At 36.2% G+C, this 22823-nt stretch overlaps 1 protein-coding gene across 3 annotated transcripts in view; it reads left to right on the forward strand.

The window, feature by feature from the left end:
• The window catches only part of kn (EBF transcription factor knot), an 86806-nt gene extending 64487 nt beyond the window's left edge, over window positions 1–22319 (forward strand). The window contains exons 7-14 of one of the 3 annotated variants that reach the window (XR_847251.2): window positions 11761–11842; window positions 14011–14143; window positions 17314–17468; window positions 17575–17701; window positions 17834–18136; window positions 18399–18659; window positions 19341–19565; window positions 20303–20420. Coding sequence is in view for 2 of the 3 variants with exons in the window: in XM_011070658.2 (XP_011068960.2) it covers window positions 11761–11842; window positions 14011–14143; window positions 17314–17468; window positions 17575–17701; window positions 17834–18136; window positions 18399–18659; window positions 20303–20415 (1174 nt within the window). In the remaining variant the exon portion in view is untranslated. Of the gene's footprint in view, window positions 1–11760; window positions 11843–14010; window positions 14144–17313; window positions 17469–17574; window positions 17702–17833; window positions 18137–18398; window positions 18660–19340; window positions 19566–20288 lie in introns of all 3 variants that reach the window. The other 2 variants (XM_011070658.2, XM_087404942.1) reach the window with 2 other exon arrangements.
• The last annotated feature ends 504 nt before the right edge of the window (window positions 22320–22823 follow it).

A 22823-nucleotide genomic window follows, 5' to 3' on the forward strand; every position in this document is an offset into this window, starting at 1 on the left:
GCATACATAAAAGTCGAAATGCAAGAAATTTGGCGTGCGATGCGCCAGAATTATACGCACAACACTTTCACCGGTTGACGCGTTAGACTTACATTGGTTGGGTTACATGCTGCACGATGAACGGTAACGGTGTGGCGGTCGGGTTGTCAGCACCAGTAAGTTATTTAGCGGTTGAGGTCGTAGCAGTTGGCAGTGCTGTCTAATTGTAACGACACCTTTGGGACCGGTATCACTCCCCGTATACCCACCAAACCACCCACTTTCCCACCCTCATGATCGTTGAAGCGCTCAGGCGGCCTCTCGCGCTCGCCCGATCTCGCCCGCTCTCGCCTGCTCTCGCCGTCCGTCCCTCGATGTCGGAAACCCTCAGACGCCGTAAACCAAAAATACGACGACACTTTGTCGAAGCGTCCGCGTCTCGTCCGTCTTGGCTTCTCTAAAAAAGAAGTAGAGGTAGCGAAGAGTCGTTAGTCGGACGCGCACCATCCGCAGCTAAAGCCTTTAAGTCTTGGATATACTGATATCGTCTTCGCTGTTTAAGATTATTTAATCCCGCGACATATCGCGTTTTAGTTTTGTAGTTAAGTAATAAACACTTTTTTGAAATACTATACATCACTGTTCATCAATAGTTTCTCATTTTAATGACGTTATATTTTTAAGTGAAAGCTCACATTTGTTCGTAATTGTGACATTTACGAAGAATGTTGCGTCGCGTCGCTCGATATATTCTTGTGTATAACAAACGTCAGATATGGCGTATCAAATTAGAATACAATGATATATGCAAATTTTCAGAAAATTTATAATTATTTAATATTTAATACTTATAAAAGCATACAAAATGCATTTTAATAATTTCTTTTAATCATAAAAAGATATAGAAGAGAAATAACACAGCAACTTTTTAAAACAAAAGGTGTTACAAGATCAAAGACTGTCATAATATTTCCCATAGTTTTTCAAAAATATAAAACTCATAAATAAATTGGAGTATTAATTAATACGAAAAACTTTAAGTATTTTCGATATGAAAATTGAAGCAGTCTCGCTAGTATCTTTTTACATTATTCTAGAATAATTTTCAAGATACATGTGCGATGATGAATGGAATATGTGAGACACAAGAACGTATCGTCGACTGGCTTGTCGCCTCGTAATCGCGCAACTCGAAAACCGGGTCTGTCTCATAAACTTTCGTGCAAGCATGGACGTTTGCTTTATTGCTGGAGCTTCTGATATCGCGGCGGTTGGTAGCAACATCGGTAGAAAGGCAGGCAGGCAGCATTATCTTCTCGGTGAGGGTGAGAGAGGGCGAATGCCCTCCCCATGAGATCACCATGGCAACCCCTACACGGCCCGCCACGGCGTCGTGTCCTGCGTGCTTCTATGTCCTGCCAGCATGGCGACTGCTAACCTCCCAAAGTCCTCAAGCGAAGAACGATAATTCGCATCTTTCCTATCATCCTTGCGTCAACAGTCGCTGCGCTTACATTTGAAAGCAGGTAACAATTGTACAGACAATTTTTATATATATAGTTTGCGAGAAACATTCCGGCAATTTACATACAATTATATTTTTGTACAAGTAATATTATTGTGTGTGTGTGTGTGTGTTTGCATGTGTGAGAGAAAAGTATTTGAGATTTATAATTATAATTATATAGTAAAACAATTATGATTAGTTCTATTTTTATAGTTTTATACTTTATAATTTTTACTGTTATAATATTTGCAAAAATAATTATATTATAAATATTATAAAATAATTATGTTTTTTATTCTGTATATCAAAAAGAATTTATAGTTGTCCCTGAAAATGAATATAAAATTTATCATGCAACTATATAGTCACAAATATCAAACACTTTTCTCTCAGTCTCTATATGTATACAAACATTATAGGAAAGATGTATTTTGTTACAAACTATATAAATTTAAAAAAAATTTCACATTACTTATAAAAGAAGGTACAGATAATAAAAGTATCTATTTTTGTATTTGCAATCAGGAAAGTGTTTATAGAGTTTGAAATCAAATACATGCATTTAATTTCGAGAGACACTTCTTTTCCATATTCTGCGAATAGATCAAATTTATTGAGGTGACGATTCTCCATTGCAAAAGTAATTAGCTTCGCTTGCCAAGTCCACTCGTTCAGCGATTCTTTATACGGGCGCTCATCGGCACAGAGGAACGTCCATAGGGAGAAATTAAAAACGTGGCCCCAAGCGGAATTAAGACATATTTTTTAATAAAGCCTGATAGAGATCACGTTCATTGAGGTGACTTTTTCTCCTGGTAAGCGTGAATTCCGCCAGGGTAATTACGTTTAACCGAGAAATTGTCGCGGGATTATAAAAGAGTACCTTCACAGGAAAAAAATTGTGGGAAAAATTATAAAAAATTTTAATTGCGTAATTAGTATATTTGTTTCACAACAAAGGACACTGTTAAAAAAAGGAAAAATTGCCATGTACTGATGTAGTATTTTTTTTTAATTAAATTAATAAAATGAAGTCTACAAATTGTCATAATTTTACAAATACTTGGTGAGTTAGAAAATAAATGGCTGTATAATATAGAGTTTACAGAAATAAATATATAAATTTACGGTAATCGGAAAGAAAAGGACTTTCTGGTAATGGTTAAAATAAGAATGAAATGCTTGAAAGTTAGTGGAGGAATGAGAGATTGTGCCGAGTTTCGAAGTAAGTGCACTCCTCAAAGCAGGTTGCAGACCCTGTGGGAGAGGGTAGGCGCTCCCTCGGTAAGCCTGTTAAGGAAGGATTCGCGAGTTTCCTCAAAGGAGCCGCGAATATTAAAATCACATTTTAGCTCCCCTAGTTTGACGACAAACTCCGCGAGCAGGCAACGAGGTTAGCCGGGATTAAGCGAGCTTCCGTTGACAAACTTACGGCGTGTTATTACCGTGTACACTGACACGCGCCGCTCTAAACTGTCTGCAAACGAGAAATTCTCGCGGTGTCATGAAAATTGATTGAGCGTGCATTGTCTCCTAACTATTAATGAAAATAAAAACTGTAACGCTCTCTTCTTGCGAATTTTAAATTACAACTTGCAAATTACCAGTTTTTACGGCCGCATTATCTATTCAGTATGCACTGCTTATTTTATCCAACTGTCAAGTTATCTTTGAACATGAAATTTCGTTTACTTTAATTCACAGCGAAATAAAATACCGCTTCATTAACTTATCCTGCTGCTGCTGTGTTTTATAGCGTTATTGTAGCATTTATAATAGTAATTAAAATGGCATTAAATATGTAATTTAACATTAAATTTACTGTTCTGCTTGTAGAGCATCGGGTATCTTAAAGCAGAGATGCGATTGCAAAAAGTGCACTGAACTCTGTTCTTTTAAATTTAAAAAAAAAAAAAGAGATAGATGTGTACGTTTTATATGTTCCTTCAACATATCATACAGCAGGATGTTGTGATACGCGTGTTGCTTCTCTGTCTTCTCACAACCACATGATGTACGGGAGCATGCGCGACTTACGGTCGTTTTTGTCGATATTTGACAGCGGTAACTTGAGAGACTCCTAACCGCCCCTATTGTGCTCTCAAGGGACTCCGTATCTAAATGCAGGCATTAATAAATCGTGCGTACACTCGTATACCGACGCGGGAATCGTCGTCGGCGTTAAGTTAGTTTACGCGGTTGGAGGTTCTGATGCATTTATGGAAATGCCCCGCTCCTTGTCCGAGCGCTGTATGCCCAAGGCACAGAGAGATAATTCAACAATTTTCACAGTTCGCACGTCACGCTACAGTTACTCGACTATCCAGCGCCAGACACGATGAAAATTCGACGTAATCCACCAGAAATAATCGTGAAACTGTCCGAATAGCAAAAATAATTAAATTACTCTTATGTTTTAACAATCCTCACAATTATTCTCTCTATTTTAATTACATTAATAAACAACAAGAATTGACGTTGGTATAATTTCAATTTTCGACGCTATATAAATATGAGAAATATGATTCATATCAGTTTCCATCATTAAAAAAAATATAGAGAGAAATTTTGTTTTACATCTTGAAATTACACTGAGTTTAATTTCTGTATAAGAATTAGTATAGCAAATAATAAAAATATATGCGTACATATTTTTTTACATGTAATTTATACGTACACGAAAAGTCCGGTTTAGTTGAAGTATGTAACGTTAATTTAGCTAGATAAAAATCTGAAAATAATCGTAGAAATTGAAACAATTATGCAGAATAAGCGTTGATGACAATGCTGCAAAAAGATTCTACATTCTAGCAATCAGTTTGAATTTCTACATAATCATTTTGATGGTCTCTCTAAATAAAATTGTTTTCTAATCTATACCTAGCAAAATTTCTAGATTTTTCAGCAAAACTATTCCTTCCATGTATAACATGATGTTTTGTGAAACTCATAGTACTTCTAAACGTTATAAGAAACAGAATTGATACAGGATCTGCAGCTTTCCTATCGCTTATCTCAGATATGCCGCGTGATTTATCCTTCCTTGGGCACGCGGTGTTAAGCACAGTCACGTTGTCGACATAAGCTAAGTCGAGAGCTTACGCCAGTTAATAGCTACGGCCAACTATGCGATACGTGGTAAATCGTCGCTTGATGCGCCGTACGTGCAAGGCAAATCTAGTTATGGTAGCCAGCCTCTCAAGCCGTCTTGCGGCTAATGTGATAGACTGCCATTAGGGGTATCTCGCTGTCGTGGCGAGGGGTCGACGTAATATGGGGTGAGAGCGGGGGTGAGCGGCTTCACAACACAGGGGCTATGACAGGATACGTTAGTTCGGGGCTATGCTACGTAGTAAGACGTATTACTTAGGTATGAATTATGCAATACCTCAGCAATGCCTGCCGAATAGCCTTAGCTTCAGCCGTCTTAGAACTTAGGCAAACGGTATCCTCCCTATCGGCAGGAATTTGGTTAAGATACCCGTAGTACGTCTTTACACACGTAGTCAGTCGCCTGATTTCCTTTCGTAAACACACGATGGCATCTACTCGAGGTACAAGACACTCTCGGAACACAGCTGAAGGCAAGTGCAAGATTACGTAATGATGTAATGTCGCTATATTGGCTATCGAATGTCCTGGTTAGGAAAGATGTAATTACAAGCTGACATATACGTAAAATGTACATATATGCCACGCTTCAAATTATAACTAAAAGTACGCAATTACCCTTATTCATGCTATTAGATCAGTAAAAATTATTGACCGCATTTCTCTTTCGGAAAAGCAAAGTTTATCTAACTGTAAAACCATAAAATGGTGAAACACATTAACTCATTCTTCACGATTGCACGTAAATTTATTCTGCTGCCGATTCTTGGTTGAACAACTATTTACATTCTGATAAGAGGATGTTAAACACAATGATGTCTTCCTTTCCAACGGAACTAAACGTTTCGTACGTTTCATACGTCGTTATATTTTCTCAGCTTTCGTAACTCGCTGCTTCCTGTATAAATTAAATTTACCTATGTTTAATCGGTACGCATTATGGAAACATTCCATTTTAGTATAATTCTCCATTAGTATAATTCTCTGTTTAATTATACAATTATGCAATTAAAATTTTATTAATTATTTGATTAATTTTAAGGCATTTCTTTAATTAAAACATTTTTTTTATTTGAAAATTATTCCTGTGACGTTATTCACGATTGAAATTTATATTATCGTAATCGCTGTACCTCAAATCAGGTATCAGAGCGATAAGATAATCTCCTGTTATACAGAATGCCTTTATTCCTGGAAAATGATTTCCTGTATTAACCGATAGTTACATGCGATCCTTCTTAGCCGTCTCTATAATACTTCCTGAGAAGAGAATCCGAAGGAACGAGTCGGTAGACGCTAGATGACGGCAGTGCAGAAAGGGAGAGGAAGGGTGCTGAGGAGGCAGTGGGCGTAATGGAGGCTAGTTAAACATTAAGCATCCCCTGATACCTCGCTAACCCCTTACTAACCCTGGTTAAGGTGTATGCAAGGTATACAGCTCTAGGTGGTTTCCTATACCTTACGGACCTTCGTACACATTCTTACTAATTGACGTCTTGCTCGTCTGCATTATGCACTCGTGATTACTCCCGAGCATTCTCTTGCTTAAATATATCCGATCGAGTGGAAATTATTGGTATTGCTTACAAAAGTTGTTTCAAGGTGGAAGCCTTGTACTTATAACGTTACCCCATATTTTATTTTTTTCAATTTAACAGATAAATAATCATACACTTTTACAATATAAGGAAGTTTTTATTTAATCTTTCTTATTAGTACAATATATATAATTTTTTTTATATGTGAACAAACAAGGTGAAATTTTAATTATATTTATTGCTTGAAAAATTTATAATCTTTGCATTATTAAACCTGTAGTATTAAATTTATATATTTTTTAGTATAAAATAACGATATATTAAGTAGAAGCAGTGGCGACTTAAATTACATTAAATTAACTATAGATTTAATATTGTTTATTTAACATTTTAATAGAAAACAAAATTATTTTTTATTATTTTGCATTTTTTTGGTATTTTACTTTAACTATCTTTTTTTAATAAAAATGTTGAGAATTCTCATTACGATACTAAAGATAAAAAAATGATAATGAGATCTATCCCTTGACGCTATTTGCCAAGATATAATATTAGTGGAATAGTCGGTTCAGTTACATTAGTAGAGGTGATTAGCACACTTGAACACGCCTATTCGGCAAGATTCTGTCGACTAAGCAGACCCTTTTCTGCGCTTGATCTTTTTCTGATCACGTACAAAAAGCTAAGTACGGATTACAGTTAAAAACAACGAATCTTATCGATTAATGATTCCTATTCTTTTATGTAACACGAAATACGAAGAATAAAGTACGATGAAAGGAACGACATTAACTTCGTTCACGAATCTCTTCGTTGAATTTTCGCCACGTTATATCCGCTCTTTTATAGTGGTGAAAAAGTGGGGCGTACAGCGAGAACCGAAAACATGATTAAAGATTCTCCGATGTGGGAGAAAATGGATTTCTGATACGCGTAATGCCACCCTATTTGGAACTATTACGCGTGAGTCCTCAAGTAAGCCCCCTATATCCATTCAGCCCTTGCTGAAAATATATTTACTAGATCAGAAGGTACTTACTTGCGACTTGGCACCCACGAATGCCGTACCGGGTGGCATGTAAACAAAGAGAAGGAGGAATCTTCGTAATTCACTTATTTTTTTCTCAGATTATTCATACTAATTCTACATATACTTTTCGTATATATTATAAATGCGAATATATTTATAATTGATATATAAACTGTGACGAGAAATTATCTCTATAAATCACGCAAAGCGTGAAAATTATTTTTGGTCGTTGTCGATAGTTTTCGCAGAGAAAAGAACATCGGCGTTACGGTACGGCGAGAAAAATCGCTAATTGGTACACGAAAAACATAAACAAAACTGCCGTGCGAATGCCGATGATTTACTGCAAGGTTTGATTGAATTCATTCGACTCTGTTTACCCGCTTGCTGCTCGTACAACTCTCGCCCTTCGCGGGCCTCCGATGTTTAGCCTTTTTTTTTCATTTATACCGTTGATTTTTTTCCTCACCCGCTCGTTCATCCGCTCCGACGTTGCAAAGTTGCTCGCTGTAAAACTGGGAACAGCGAACGATACGAACGTTTTCTGCTACAAGCTACCACTCTCCCCTGTCATCCCGTTGCAACCTCCAATCCTCACTTTGCCTACTGCTTCGTTTTATTCTATTTGATCCGAGGGAATGGAAAGGTATGAGAGCTCCGAAGGGTATGACTAGGGGTATGATTTCGCAATCGAATCGCCTCTGTATATTTTCCTCCGTATCAATTCGTTAGCGAATGCGAACAGTCGAAAAACTTCAAACAAACTGCTTTTAAATTTTTAATTTAAAACTATTATACCGATGTTGGTGCATTAAAATAAGATAAAACATTTCTCTTTATACATAAATGAAATTTTAAATGAAAATCATATCTCTAATAATGCAAAATATATCTTCTTTATTTGAGAAAGAAATGACTTAACAAATTATTAATGAAATTTACCTGCTTATATAATATTAATTAAATTTTAAAAAATACAATACATTTATTTTATATTTTACGTGACTATTAATGCACGTGATTAATAAATTATATAAAATAGAAATAATTTAAAAAAACAAAAAATATTTATATATGTTATGTGTGTGTATATATATATATATATATATATACAATATATATATATACATAAACATATATATATGTACACAATATATACAGGATGAATCAGAGTCGTAGAATCAATTTTTTATCCTATGAGAAAATTATCGACTTCATACTTAATTGAATTATATAACATATGCAGTCAATTATTTTCTCATAGGGTAAAAAGCTGGTTCAACAACTCTGATTCACCCTGTATGTATAGATAATACACTCATTACATATATCTATGCTTATGTAATAAAAAACTTATACATGCAAAAGTATTTTACAATTTAAAACGTAAGGCAGATACATTAATGTTTCCATGGTGTAAAGTGTATAGTTATTGCGTGTCCTGAGCGGCGATTCGGAATAGATTTTTCTGAGGCTGACAGGAGCTCGCGAAGGCCGCCAACGGAAGAGAAAAATCTAATAGACTATCGGAATCGAATTTGATCCCCTGTAAGAAACTAGCCCTTCTTCTTGCACGCGTTCGCGTTACGACACCATCGATACTGCCGCCCCATCGAGCCCGGAATGAAATCCAGTTCGCATTTGAATCAGTCGGTAACGCAATCCATTAGCTCTTAACAGCCAATACTTCGAGGACGCGCGGAAGGAAACGATCTCATGTAAGGGAAAAAGAAAGAGAAATAAAGTGCCATGGCGATGGCGCGACGGGAGCGTCGTAAATGATTAGTGTTGCCGATGAACGAATCCCATATAAAAAAGCGAAAATCTATAGCCTACCTATCTTTCCTTTGCCGATCCTGGCAAGCGCACGTCCTTCCTTCCTCTTCATAGAACTCTTTCGCGTAAGTAGGGTCATTTTGTTAGCGTCAAATTCTGAAAGCGGATTGCCCGATTTCTTTGCTGGAAGCGGCTGATCGGAATATTTCAATTACTTCAGACTTTTCATTCAAATATATAATTTCTTTTTATCGCGTTAAACTTTTTTAAATACCCTTTCTTTTCTCTTTTAACTTTATTTCTTTATTTCCAGCTTGCATTTGATTAACAGACATCGCTCTTTTATTTAAAAAATGACACAATTAAAAAATGATTTTTTAATTATTACCATAGATAAATCATATAAACATTATCCTAATAATAATCATTAAAAGTAACTTAACTTAAAAAAATCATTAAAACATTACAACTTAAAAAAGATGTTTTTCAAACAAAATCGTTAAAATTATTATTTATGAAGCGTAGTTTTTTTAAAAATTATGAAACAAAGTAATATAAAACGACAATTGTGATCGTGTTAAGAATATATTTTTTTGCCGATGTTTATTTGATTAACTAATTTTTTTGTCAAGTTAAAAAATAGTATTTTCTTTTCTCTGAGAACTTTTTTAATTATGTCACTTTTAAAGTAAGAGAGCGACATATAAATGCTTTCAAATTTGCAAGATATTTAAATAGTTTGAATATTCATTATCTATATCGAATGATCGAAGTAAACGTGATGTAGATATTCAGCCATCGGCGCATTTTATTAAATAACAGTGACACACGATTTCAATATAGATACAAAGTGAAACGTTCTCGATCCGAGGGCGGTTACCGACTCGTTTCCGTTGTCGTCGGCGTCGTTAAAGGGGCGTCTTTGTGCTATTCTCGCAATATCGTAGGTGCAAGTACGGTCGATGGTATTCCTATCTGTAAACGACTAGAGGCAGCGTTGTCGAGCGACGCCTCAGGCGCGACGAAGATATCGTGTTTAGAGCAAGATCCACGGCCGCGATAAGCCAAGGTACAATGCTTTGAATACCCATCCAGCATCGCGATAACATCTTAACGTTCTCTAAGAGTAAACGAAATTAAATTCGCTCGACTCTCCGCGAACGCGCAGAAACACGCGCGACATTAGACTGAATTCTCACGCGCGAATCTACCATCTACCTGCCTAAGTTCCACGACTGGATGCGAAAACGCGTGTAACACAAGATCGATACGTTTCTTTCCCTTTCTCTTTCCGTATCGCCGAATTTCCCACCCTCCCGTAGACGTCGTCTCGCCCTTCGCTCCAACGTTCTCTTTTGCGCCCTCACGATGAATGTGTTTCGGTTTTTATCTTTCATATTTTCGAATTTTATGTATTTTTAGCAAGTGAATTAAATACTTTTGACGACCATGGATAAATAAAATATAAATATAGTCTCAATTTGAAGTTTTATAAGTTATGTGTGACTAAGATCTTCTTTAATGTTTTTGAAGAAATCAAGAAATTAGGTCAAGAGATTCGAGATCTTCTTTTATGTTTAAATCATCCATAGATACGCATTTGACACGAAAATTAAATTAGAGGGTAATTAAAAATCTATTTACTCTTAATTAAGAAGTATCAATCGTGATCTTTCCGCAATTTTGGTAATTCCTGCGTGAGAGAAATGCAGATAAAAAGGCGTTATTTTAAGGTATGCATTTGATTTTTCCATGAAGTCCCTAGTACTACGGACATACTCTTCGGAGGGAATGACAATGGCGTCCCATGGGACAAAAAGCCTACCAGCTATGTAGAAAACTACCCCTCTTTTTTGCCAGTGTCGTTGTTGGCGTCTCGGCTTTTCTGATTGTTTCCTACGCGTTTCCTTCGCTTTCTCGATCCTGTTCAGTCTGACATTCAGCTACCTGATCTCTAAACTCTCCTTGTGCCTCAATCAACTCTTTCCACCTCCGTAGACACGAACCAATAGATGAGATGTGACTCAAAAAAATTTCTAAAATTCAATATTCTCGGCGTTTTGCATAATTCATGAAAATTGAGCCTGAGGCTTTTTGATAGAATCCCCGTATATTGGGTCATTTAAAAAGTATCCGCGGTTTTTTCATTCAAAAATTGAACAAAAAACCGCGGATACTTTTTAAATGACCTAATATATGCACTATACATACATCTTTGTTCAAAATCCTATCTTACATTATTGACTCCTATGTTACAAGTACTTATAAGTACTTAACATGTGTGTATTATTATTTTTATATGTTATTTTTTTTAAATTAATGATAAAAAGTATATGCAAACATTTCTTTCAGTAATTGTACTTTAAAATATGATATATTAAAATATTACTTTGTAATATTAATACAATATTTTCAAAAAGTAAATAATTTTTTTATGTTAGGTATGTTTAAAATAGTTATAAAGTTTGATATGGAAGAGAAAATTATATTTTATATTTATTGCTTATTATGATGGTATCTTTTCATTGTAAAAATGTATTACGGGAGTGTCCTTTGACATTGCAGGACAATGAGAAGTAGCTGCATATTTCGTACAGTACACAATGCTGTGCAGGCCTACAGGTCGAGAAACACGTAGTCGAGAGTTTAATCTAGAGAAATGCTGAATAATAGAGGAGAGTGGAACGGGACTCGCGATTGGCTTATACAATATTCAGTCTTGCTTTCCAGCCAAGTTCGCGTTCTAATTAAGTTCCCGGCGTTGAAGAGCGTTAAGCACCTTGTCAACCGTTTAACTTTAATCCCTTCTATACTTGCAGATTCTTCCTCAAGTTCTTTCTCAAGTGTAACCAAAACTGCCTCAAGAACGCTGGCAATCCACGTGACATGAGACGGTTCCAGGTAAGTTGTCCCTGCTCATTCTGTTTATCAACCTTAAATATATATTTGCACGATTAATGTTTAATGGAATCAATTTTGTTTATATACATTAAGAATTTTTGTCAAATTTTTAGAATTTAAAACATTTTATTAAAAGAAAACGAATATACTTACATTAATCAGAATTTATGGATTTGTTCATGTACAAAAACAATCTTATCTTCATAACGTAATTTATCTGATAATTCACATAGCGCGATTTACGGTTCTATTTGAGGTACAGTTAATCGCTTTCAGCTTTCCACTCACTTGATTCGAAGACGTTCCAGGTCGTGTCGCAATGCTGAAATACACACTACGCGAGACACTTCTGTCATTCAAGTCACGATTCGCGAAATTATAGGGGCGGACAGACGGAGACGAGGACGCCAAAATTCCGCCGCAACATCGCGTGACGCCTATCGTCGAGAGAGTATCGTTCTTTGCGTAAAATTTCCGTATATTTGTAGAGAACTCTATTATTATTATTCCGTATATTTAATTAAGAATCAAAATCATTTCCATAAACGAATATAAACGATAATTCTGATTAGACGACTTTTCTTGATAATCGGCCAAAATTTTCATCGAACGTACATAATTTGAAAGTAGCTCCACAATTAATTCTTGGAGCAGCATAATTCTTGCGTTCACTTTCACATTCGTTCATCTCTTATCCTATAACAGTCAGTCTTGCTTACAAAAACTCTATAATATATTATCTGTACTTTTCTCATTCTACTGCTAAAACAAAATTAAAAAATAAATAAACAACCTTATAAAGATAAAAAAGATATGTCAAGTACATAAATGCATTCAAAAAATACAAAATATACAATAAAAATAAAAAGGCTTATATTTAGTTAAAAGATAACTATCAAAAAGTAAATAGGAGATCAGTACAGTTAGCCAAAAATCATCAGTCAAAAATCGTGGTCAAAGTGAACCTCAACAGTTCATTCTTTGCGTGAATCATCTCTTTTCTCTATTATTATATTCGTTTTCTTCTTTTCATACGTCGGCACAACGACAAATAGAATTAGAATACTCATCGTACTTTTGAATTTGTTTCTGAATTGCTTACTGCCGAAAGTTGCGAATTAAAATTTTAGTACAGTCAAAATCTCTCCCGCCATGGGGCAGTGTAGGTTATCGTTTTACTTTAAGTTGGTGGTGATGTTACTCGCCGAGTAATATCGCCAGCACGCGAGAAAGTTGCGAAGTTGCGAAGGACAAAACTTTCGGGTATTTTCCAGCCGCTCGCTCGATTTTATAAACGTTCTTCCTGCTTTACCGCGAAAAATCTTTTCAACGCCCTGAAGCATGTGCGATGAACGGCGTAAATACTTTAGCAAGTAATTTTGTTCAGCTTATTAAAAATCTCGTAAATAACTTATGCGTAAATATTTTATGTTAACTGTAAGAAAAGATAGCCGTGTGTTTTAATATGACTTGCGCAATTATATCGTTGTCAAACGTCATACGTGCAAGTCACGAATTGCATGCCGTATCTAGTATCTAGTGCAACAAATCGAGTTGTGCATGCTCGTTCATAGAAGATATGATGAACTTAGCTCGTGTATGACGTGCATGACGAGAGAAATGCAATATTATTCACAGTAGCGTCTTTTGCATACTTTTCTACGTTCGTTCTGTTAAGTCATAAATAGATATAAACGTAAATTTTACGAAGATATACAGATTATTAATTCCAAACCAAATTGTTGAATCATACCGCGTTCTAGATCTTCATGTTTCTCAAATACTATGGGACTTATCGTTTAATAAAATTCATGAAAATAATATTTATATTTTTAAATATACAATAAGAACATAAAATTTTATTTGATTGAATACATAAACGAGATAAAGAATAATTTCTTTATTATCAGTTCATTACGTTACTTATTACATTTCTAATTGTCTTATTTTTCACATTAAGTTCTTTCTTTAAAATCTTTGAAATGAAATCTAATTCTAAAGAGTGACAAACAGTGACAATTAATCGAGGGTTGAAAAATAGCGGCTTGATTGTCAATTTGTAAGAATGAGATTTTATTCTTCAGAGTTAGACTTCATTCCAAAAATTTGAGAGAGTACCTGTCTCAATATCATTTTTCACATCGGCAAATTTCCATTTTGCCTAACAGGTGGTCATATCTACGCAAGTGGGAGTGGAAGGACCATTACTAGCGGTCTCGGACAATATGTTCGTCCATAACAACAGCAAGCACGGGCGCAGGGCGAAACGTTTGGACCCTAGTGATCCTAGCGAGTACAATAGTAAGTATATGATTTATAAATACTGTCAATTAATCAGTATCGTTAAAGAGATAATTTATGCGGAACAGAACATCGATATCGTCTGCATATTTAATCGTGAAACTGTATGAGCATTTACACGATAATTCGATTTGCTCGTAAACACCAATTGGCCCGCCATGCAGTTTTTCGTTATTTAATTTTGCACTCAACTGCTATATTCCCCGATAATAATTGCAGTCAGCCTTCGCCGTGCTAACAAAGCACTCGCAGAAAATATGATAATTAATTAACGGACGATAATTAAAAAGCCCGGTGCGCACATTAAACGCCCTCATTTATTCAACGCATCGATTTTTCACGGATGATATGATTCACACGCCGCGTCGTGAGCTTTCAACGCTTGTCGATCAAAATCGACTTCCCGAGCGATTCACGTTCGAGGCATTGCCATTCGAATGCTCGCGGCGTGTTGTTTCTCTCGTGCGGCACCCTTCCGGCGAGGGATGGGGTCAGTTTTCTTCGAGATCGGCATAACGACTCGGGAGTCGGGATCCGTGGCGCAGCGGAATCGTAAGAGGGTTGTAGGAGGGCGCACCGGTAGAATGGGATATATGGAGTCATAGGGCAATTCAGCAAAGTTTGGCGTCGGCCGCGCATACAAACGGCTGATATCGCGCGACCACCCCCTCGACTGCTCACCCCTCTCGCGCGCAGGCTTCTTCCTCCGTCTTTTCTTCCTACCTATGCCAAGACAAGATGTAAATCAATGGGATGCGGGGAAACGAAGGATCCACGCTCCGTTCCGCGCGCTCCTTGTTCCTCCGTCTTATTTTCCTCCTTCCTCTGCTCGCTCGAATTTCGCCCGAGTGCCTGTCCCCTTACTTCTCACCGCGGATTCCAAGGTTTTCTCGTCTCTACCCGCCACCACGTCAGTTTCTTCTTTTTACCTGGTTGGCTGCCGCGGAGCGCAAAGACACAGAAAGAAAGAGAGTGGAATTGGCCCGCTTCTCTCATCTCGATCTCTGCTTCTCTCATTCAGTTTCCTCCTCTGTCGTTCTCGCGCTCTCCTCCACCCCGTGGTTGCCGCGGTGCGTTGGTTTGTGAATGCTAAGTTTAAGCTATCTCGCGCCGCCCTCCTGGTGCCTCTGCGACGCCAATGAAGGTACCAACACATCCACTCTTTCCAAATCCCCCCGCGAGCTATCCCCCGAAACGCCGAAACGAGCATACCAATGAGACAGGAAACGAGAGAAAGGGGAAGAACGTAGGACGCCGGTATCTCGTGGATTTTGCTGTCATTGTGAACGAATTCTCCCAGTTGCTATACAAATCAAATCTTGATTGTCCATGAAATTTGAAACGCTTGCTTACAATCTATCTTCCCCGACACGTCGTTTTATAACGCATTTCCTATTTGACAAAACATCGTTGCTGATTTCATTTTATGTTTTATGTGCTTTTACCTTCTTTTTTAAATTTAATTTATGACACGAGAGACAGACGATTGTAAATTTTGTAGAAGCTTCAAAACTCATTTTGTGTAACGGAAAAATATGAGATACTCTTTTTGTTTATACCATATTAAAAAAATAATAAGCCAAAAATTTAGTTCATCGGAATTCAATAAAATGACATCGAAGAGTGTTCACTGTTCCGACTAAATATTAGTGATACGATTATGCAACATCATTATATGCTTACGCTGAGATAAAACCCGGTTTGTCTGGTAAATTTCTCGAGTCTTTACCACGGCGAATGAAGTTATCGCGCGATCTCACAGTGATCAAAGAGAATCGGGCCGAACGTGTCGGAGTACAACGGCTCTTCGACTTCGACGATAGTTCGGTGGCAAAAGAGGGGTACGAGAGGGTTGGGAGTAACACACCCCTTACCATTCAGTGGCGCGGAGGATTTTATTTATTCCGGGTTGGTACGCTTGTTCCTTGGCCTCCTCTACTGAATCCCTCTTTTCGACCCTCCACCTCTTTCTCTCCTCTCTTTCTCGCTCTCTCTCCACCCTCGCGGCGGCCCGCACCGCGCCGCTCGACAATTCTCTACCAGGATGGTTGCCAACACGGCCGGTCTCTTTAACGACTTTCTCGTACATTGAACGCAATAAATACCAATGTCCCATTGAGGAATACCCATTTGCGTAGGGACCACACTTGCAACTCTTTAACGCTCCTGTTGTGATTGTCACTTGTTGACTTTATTTTTTATCCGATGAATAAAATTGTACACGGTGCACTCTTTCTGATTGTATACATAGTACAATTTTATTATAGAAGTCTTATTCCGGAATTTATATAAAGTATCTTATTGATTATTCAAGTAATGCAATAATTATTTTATTATTAGCCTATATAAAGTAAAAAATGGATAACCGTTGATTATAAAGAAATAACGGTTAATAATATTTAAAAAAATATTTTTAAATACGTCCAGATATAAACAACGTCGCGATCTTTCAAGCTGCCGAGATTTATCGATGTGAGGGCACATAAGCACTCGAAGTGGAAAGTGTTTGAGCATCACTGAGAGCAATATACCATGATGTCAGCCACTCTGCCGTGGCTCCGCTTCGCCCAGGGTCGGTGCCGGGGATGGCTTGGCTTCGCCGGGGTACAAAATGATATCATTGGGTTATAAATTCCAAGCAGAGACACCGTCGGCCCGATCGCCCCCTCCCTTTCCTTCTTGTTACAACCCTTCTCCGAGCTCTCCAACTCTCTTCCTCGTATTCTCTCTTTCTCTCACCGTCTCATTCTCTTTCTGCCATTCTCCTTCATAGTTTCTCTTTCATTTTCCGCCTCTTTCTCACTTTCACGAGTCCCACGACCTCGAAAACTTGCCTGCCACGCCGGAAAATATATCTGCCACTCGGCCTCAACCGAATAAACAGAATATTCAGATAATTTTCCATATCCTATTTCTTCCCTCTCGTCAGTCGGGAGTTATTTTCAAGAATACCGCTTGGTTTTATCTAATTCTCAACTTATAATTTTTTATTTTGTTATTCTTAATTTTTTTATTATGGGAGGATTGATCGTTAATATTTGAAGATCATTAATACTCAACCTAATTATGCCTTAAAGAAATTTTAGCGTTTCACACAAATTGTAAATCTAACTAAATGCAATAAAATTAAATGTTGAAAATATAGTAGTATTTTTATGTTATGAATTTAGGTTTATATCCGCCAATACCTCTCCAAACACCGTGCATAAAAGCGATATCGCCCAATGAAGGTTGGACGTCGGGTGGATCTACCGTCATAATCATTGGAGAAAATTTCTTCGATGGATTACAAGTAGTGTTTGGATCAATGCTAGTTTGGAGCGAGGTCAGTAATTTACAATAATTTTGTTGAAAACACAATAATGTTAATTGTTGAAATGTCTAATTTTAATACAATAAATACAAAAATGTATTTGTTGTTTTTATTACAGTTTATCACTCCACACGCGATTAAGGTGCAGGCACCAGCGCGACAAATACCTGGAGTCGTTGACGTTACGTTACATTACAAAAGCAAGCAATTCTGTAAAGGAGCGCCTGGTAGATTTGTCTATGTTTGTAAGTATAAATAAGAAGATCAGATACCTGTTTTTTTGCAAAAAATCTACGCGAATAATAATTGTCGCGAAAAGATTATGTCACTGTTCGATCACGCAGTAATAGCAAACGAACCTTTACTGAATTTTCCAGCGGTAAACGAACCTACGATCGACTACGGCTTCCAAAGGTTACAGAAACTCGTTCCGCGGCACCCCGGTGACCCTGAAAAGCTTCCGAAGGAGATAGTACTGAAGAGGGCAGCGGATCTAGCGGAAGCCATTTATAGTATGCCTAAAAGCGGAAACATGGGGATTGCGGGAGCACCCAGAAGTCCAGGTTCGGTGCATGCACCCGCTCCCCCCACATCCAGTTCAGCAACAGCCTTTAATTCGTATACGGGACAACTTGCAGTGACGGTGCAGGAAAACGGTAGCGCGGCAAAATGGACGGACGGTATGTACGACATTTTTTTTATCAACAATACTTCTTTAAAATATCCTTTAAAAACACTAGTATCATTTTCATATTAGATTATATATATATATATATACATTTATTACACAATATATAATAGTAAAATATACCTTACGATCTCTTCTCCATAGAGACTCGTACCAATCAAGACGCAGATGCTCCCTGAGTTAAATTTATTAGGCAACCACTCACGACTTGAAATACTGACGAGTTCGTCTGACGGGCAGGTTTCTATTTCTAGACGGTAGTTCCGTGACGACAGGAGCTGCTGCTGACGGTGGAGGCGGCGGCGGCGGCGGTGGCGGTAGCGGTGGTAGCGTCGGAACCAACGTCGGCGGTAGCGCCGATGCCTATAGACAAAGCAGCAGCGCAAGTCCACGTGGTGTCGTAACTAGTGGTGGTTATTGCGGTAGTTCAGCCAGCACACCACACAGTCACAGTACTAACGGAAGTTATTCTGTCGCCAATCCGTATACCGGCAGTCCAACTCTCTACACCTCACGTAAGTCTCCTACTTTCTTTCTTTCTCTATTCCTGCAGACGATCCCGTGTCTGTGCAGTGTCGCTGCAATATCCGCAAAATCCAAATTGTGCCGGGATGAAATAGAATTTCTTACATTAGGTGACTTTTATAATTCGAGCATAAAATTATAACGACGTAAATTAAATCGCAGTGCGATAAAAAAAATGCTATGAATGTTCAATAATGCAAATTAGTGCTAAGATTTAACATTCGTAAAATCATTATCTTTGTTATATTTATATTTAAACGTTGTTATTATAATATATGCTGTATACACTAGAAAAATGTTTTATCAGTAAAAATTTTACTGTTACAACAAAAATTTTGTTAAAATGTACTGAACAAAAGTGCAGTTTTGTGTAAACTAAGTTGATCAATTAATATAAAGAAATATTTTTGTTATTTACAAAGTAAAAGAGTGCATTTTATATAAAAGTGACTAAATTCTTTGTTATACAATCAAAATATTTAGTTGCTATTAAAAAATATCTTAACTAAACAGTTTTGCTGAAAGCATTAATCTTCGGCACAACTTGAAACGAAGAAACCTAACACTTATATACGTTCACATATCCAACACGCATGACATTTTTTTCTATTTAATATTATCATTCGATGCACGCACTTATGATTTTCCTTTATGTGGAATTTTCGTTTTAGCGCACGAACAATACGGCATATTCTATACATCCGGGGACGGGAGTGCATTCGCTCCCGTAGTACGACCACCGACCACCTCAGTCCCACCGCACTGGCCCACACAGCACCTCGCCACAGCCGCCCAGTAACCGCTAACCGTCCACCATCACCACCAACACCACCATCATCACCACCACCATCACCCTTCGCACTGTGATTAAAGAATGAGAGACGACATTTGAGAATGTACGTACACTTATTTACGACGCGATAGTAATCTCAATTTAATTATAGAAAATTGTCGATTTTCAAGTTAAATTTAAACTGCTTTTTTCATAATATCTTTTCATGCTGCATACCTCTTTATATTAACTCAATAAATGGTCAATATTGTAATTAATAGCTTCAATTTTTTTAACAAAAGTGACATATATGTATTTTATAGCAAGAAAATTTAATTTTCTTGGAATAAAAGTGCTAATATGATACGTGTACGTGTATATCACAGCAATCGAAAAATGGCTAGTATCTTTCCTTGCATATTTTCTGAATTCATATCCGCGGAACTTTAACATAGATTATCCATTGTCCTATCGTATTTATTCGCACGGATTATCAGAAAGCTTCACGAATCCTCGCCGCCAATCACATACTTAACTCAAGAATTAAAAGCTTTAACTGAACAGAATTATTAAAACGTTGAATAAATGGATTTCTGTACAATAATCCTGTAAAGGAAATAAAATTAACATATTTTGAGATTATTATTTTTAATTATTTTATAGAGTTAACAATTATTTCTCTTTTCACTTCTCTCGTGAATACTTTATTTTAGAAAAATTAATAATTCTTTTTTTATTTAAATAATTTCATTATTATAAATATAAATTATGCTTTTTGTCGTTTATTTCTCATTTATTGATTGTGTTATAGCATTACAGCAATAACGCACTAACGTATAACCGACAGTGGGTATGTTGCAGGACTAGGAGAGGTGGTCGGATCACCATTCAATATGAACCCATTTATGTTGCCCACCTGCAATCAAGGATACTCAGCCGCTGCCAGTCCGCTGCTTTCGTCAAATGGCAAATAGTGCTACGAGATGTAAGCTCCGACGAGAATGTCATGAACCATGACTTGCGCGGAGATGTTGTACGAGCGAAGTAACATATGCAACCGCCATCTGAATAATTATCCAGATGATCGCATAAATACTATCGAATAATTATATCGCATACGTACATTGCCTTCACGAATTCGAGTTACTTGCAGTTCTCTTTCTCTTCTGCTCCTTTTGTGATAAAAAGGAAAAAGGACCGCATGCGGTATTATCATTTTCGTCGGAGTTAAAGTCAACAATTTCGTATGAAATCAGGCAAATCAGTGCAAAAATCTAAGACAATTATCTTGCAACGATCGTTAACGATCGCATTAGTTAAGAAACGATACATATCGAACAACGAGAAGGTGTTTTTTTATAAATATAACAGCTCGGTCAAAAGATGGCTCAAATGATTATTAGAAAATATACTTGTAAAACGATGTTTTTTTATTTTATTTTATTTTATAATAGTTCTAATAATTTATATTTTATATTAAATTTTTGTATAAATAATTTTGATCAAATTTGTAGCGATATTAGAATATATGGTTATAAATTTCGATGTGATTACAATTTGCACCATTTTCTGTTAAATTATTTCTTTATTATTTCATGTATAATTGAATTCGTTAATTACGATTTATCGGTGTAAAAATTGCTTCGAAAATTATGATAAATAAAAGCTATATTTTTTGTTATTATTAATATAATAATGATATGCTTGCTGTATTTGATACTGTTGACAAGCAACATTTATTAATTTTAATTTTATATTTTAAACAAAATTAATTTAATGAATTGAGAGCCAATCGCATAAAGTAAACGAAAAAGCTAAGATGGTGTATCAAATATTTTATATCATTTAAACTACAGAGGCTGATAAAGATCGAAAAAGAAATTGACACCACTCGACGGACATATCGCTTATTAATGAATAACAGATACCATAGTTTTAGAGAGCATTTTCGACTTCGAAATTTTAACTTCCTACCCCTACAATTTATGACTAACCAATATCGCCTCTAGTTAGCGTACGTGTAACGTAATTTGTAAAATACCTGTAAATATTGTTATGATGTACAAAAAGAAAACTATTTCCAGGAATCCAACGAAATGACATTGACGTCACTCTAGAGTGAAAATTATTATACATAGATGTAAATAAACGTAGGGTGTACGTAGCACATCTGTATAATTGCGTTGGTGCCATCCAAGTTTTTAACGTGATCCCGATCAGGAATGCACGAGTTTACGTCTCCATTCGTGGATGAGAAATTGAATTTGTTGCAATCCGTTCCATTCTTCGCTTTAAAGCTAAATCTAGATAAATGACCAGTATCTGGCAACAAAATCAGGTCAAAAAAAACGTTAAAAAGTTGGATCAAACGCGATCTGTATAAAACGTATATAGTATATATAGTTGATTTGGATCGTTTGATAAGCCGGCCCGAAACAAATCTCATACAATTCACGAAAGTATACGAAGCATATACCGGATTGAAATTTCCAGTTAGTCCAAACTTTTGCAACAGTTTTACGAACGTAGATCGTACCGTTTGTAAAAACGAAGATACCGTTAAAAGTTATTATTATGAAGAGTTCCTTTTTGCATATCGAGAGACTTGGTATGTACTTTTCTTCTAGGAAGTGCATTCTTCGTCCCGGAGCCAAGCGCTCTGTGATCTTGTGATGTTGATTATATATATATAAATATATATATGTATATTGATTGTACCTTGGTTCAATCACGTCACGTCATCTTTTACGAGACGCGTTGTTCTTGTACGCACGCGATGACACGGTACGCACGCTCGCGCGTATAGACACACTCGTCAGTGTATATTGAAATAAATTAAACTTACTTTTTGAGAATTAAAAATCTTGATGATAGAAAAGTTTCCATGTTCTATTCTTTGACCCATCTTTAATGTTAACAGTAGCAACTGTGTGCAGCCTAATGTAAGTATTTTATCTTACAATTAATCTCATTTAAATATCGTACTATATTATCTACATTCTTTGAAATTAGGGAATTTATATAAATAAAAAAAAAATTTTTTTTATACAAATAATTTTTTCGTCTAGAGATTATCATGACACATATTTTTTAATTTTATGAAAAATTACATATTTAAATTAAATGATGAAACTGTAACTCTATACAATATTTAAATCAGTGAAATAGCAAACAATGGTATGTTATAAAATGATTTATTTATTATTAACAATTTAGTTATTATTGAAATTAATACAATTTTTTAATGGTCATTGCAAAAATAATAACTGTAATATTATATTTCCTTGATAAGTATCACATATATTAGAAGATAATTATTCGGTATCATAAGATAAGAATCTCTCTGTGAAAGAAAAGACAGAAATTATTCTACATAATATGT

The sequence above is a fragment of the Acromyrmex echinatior genome, chromosome 1, assembly GCF_024713525.1.
Source record: "Acromyrmex echinatior isolate Ae372 chromosome 1, ASM2471352v2, whole genome shotgun sequence".
NCBI classification, from domain to species: Eukaryota; Metazoa; Arthropoda; class Insecta; order Hymenoptera; family Formicidae; genus Acromyrmex; species Acromyrmex echinatior.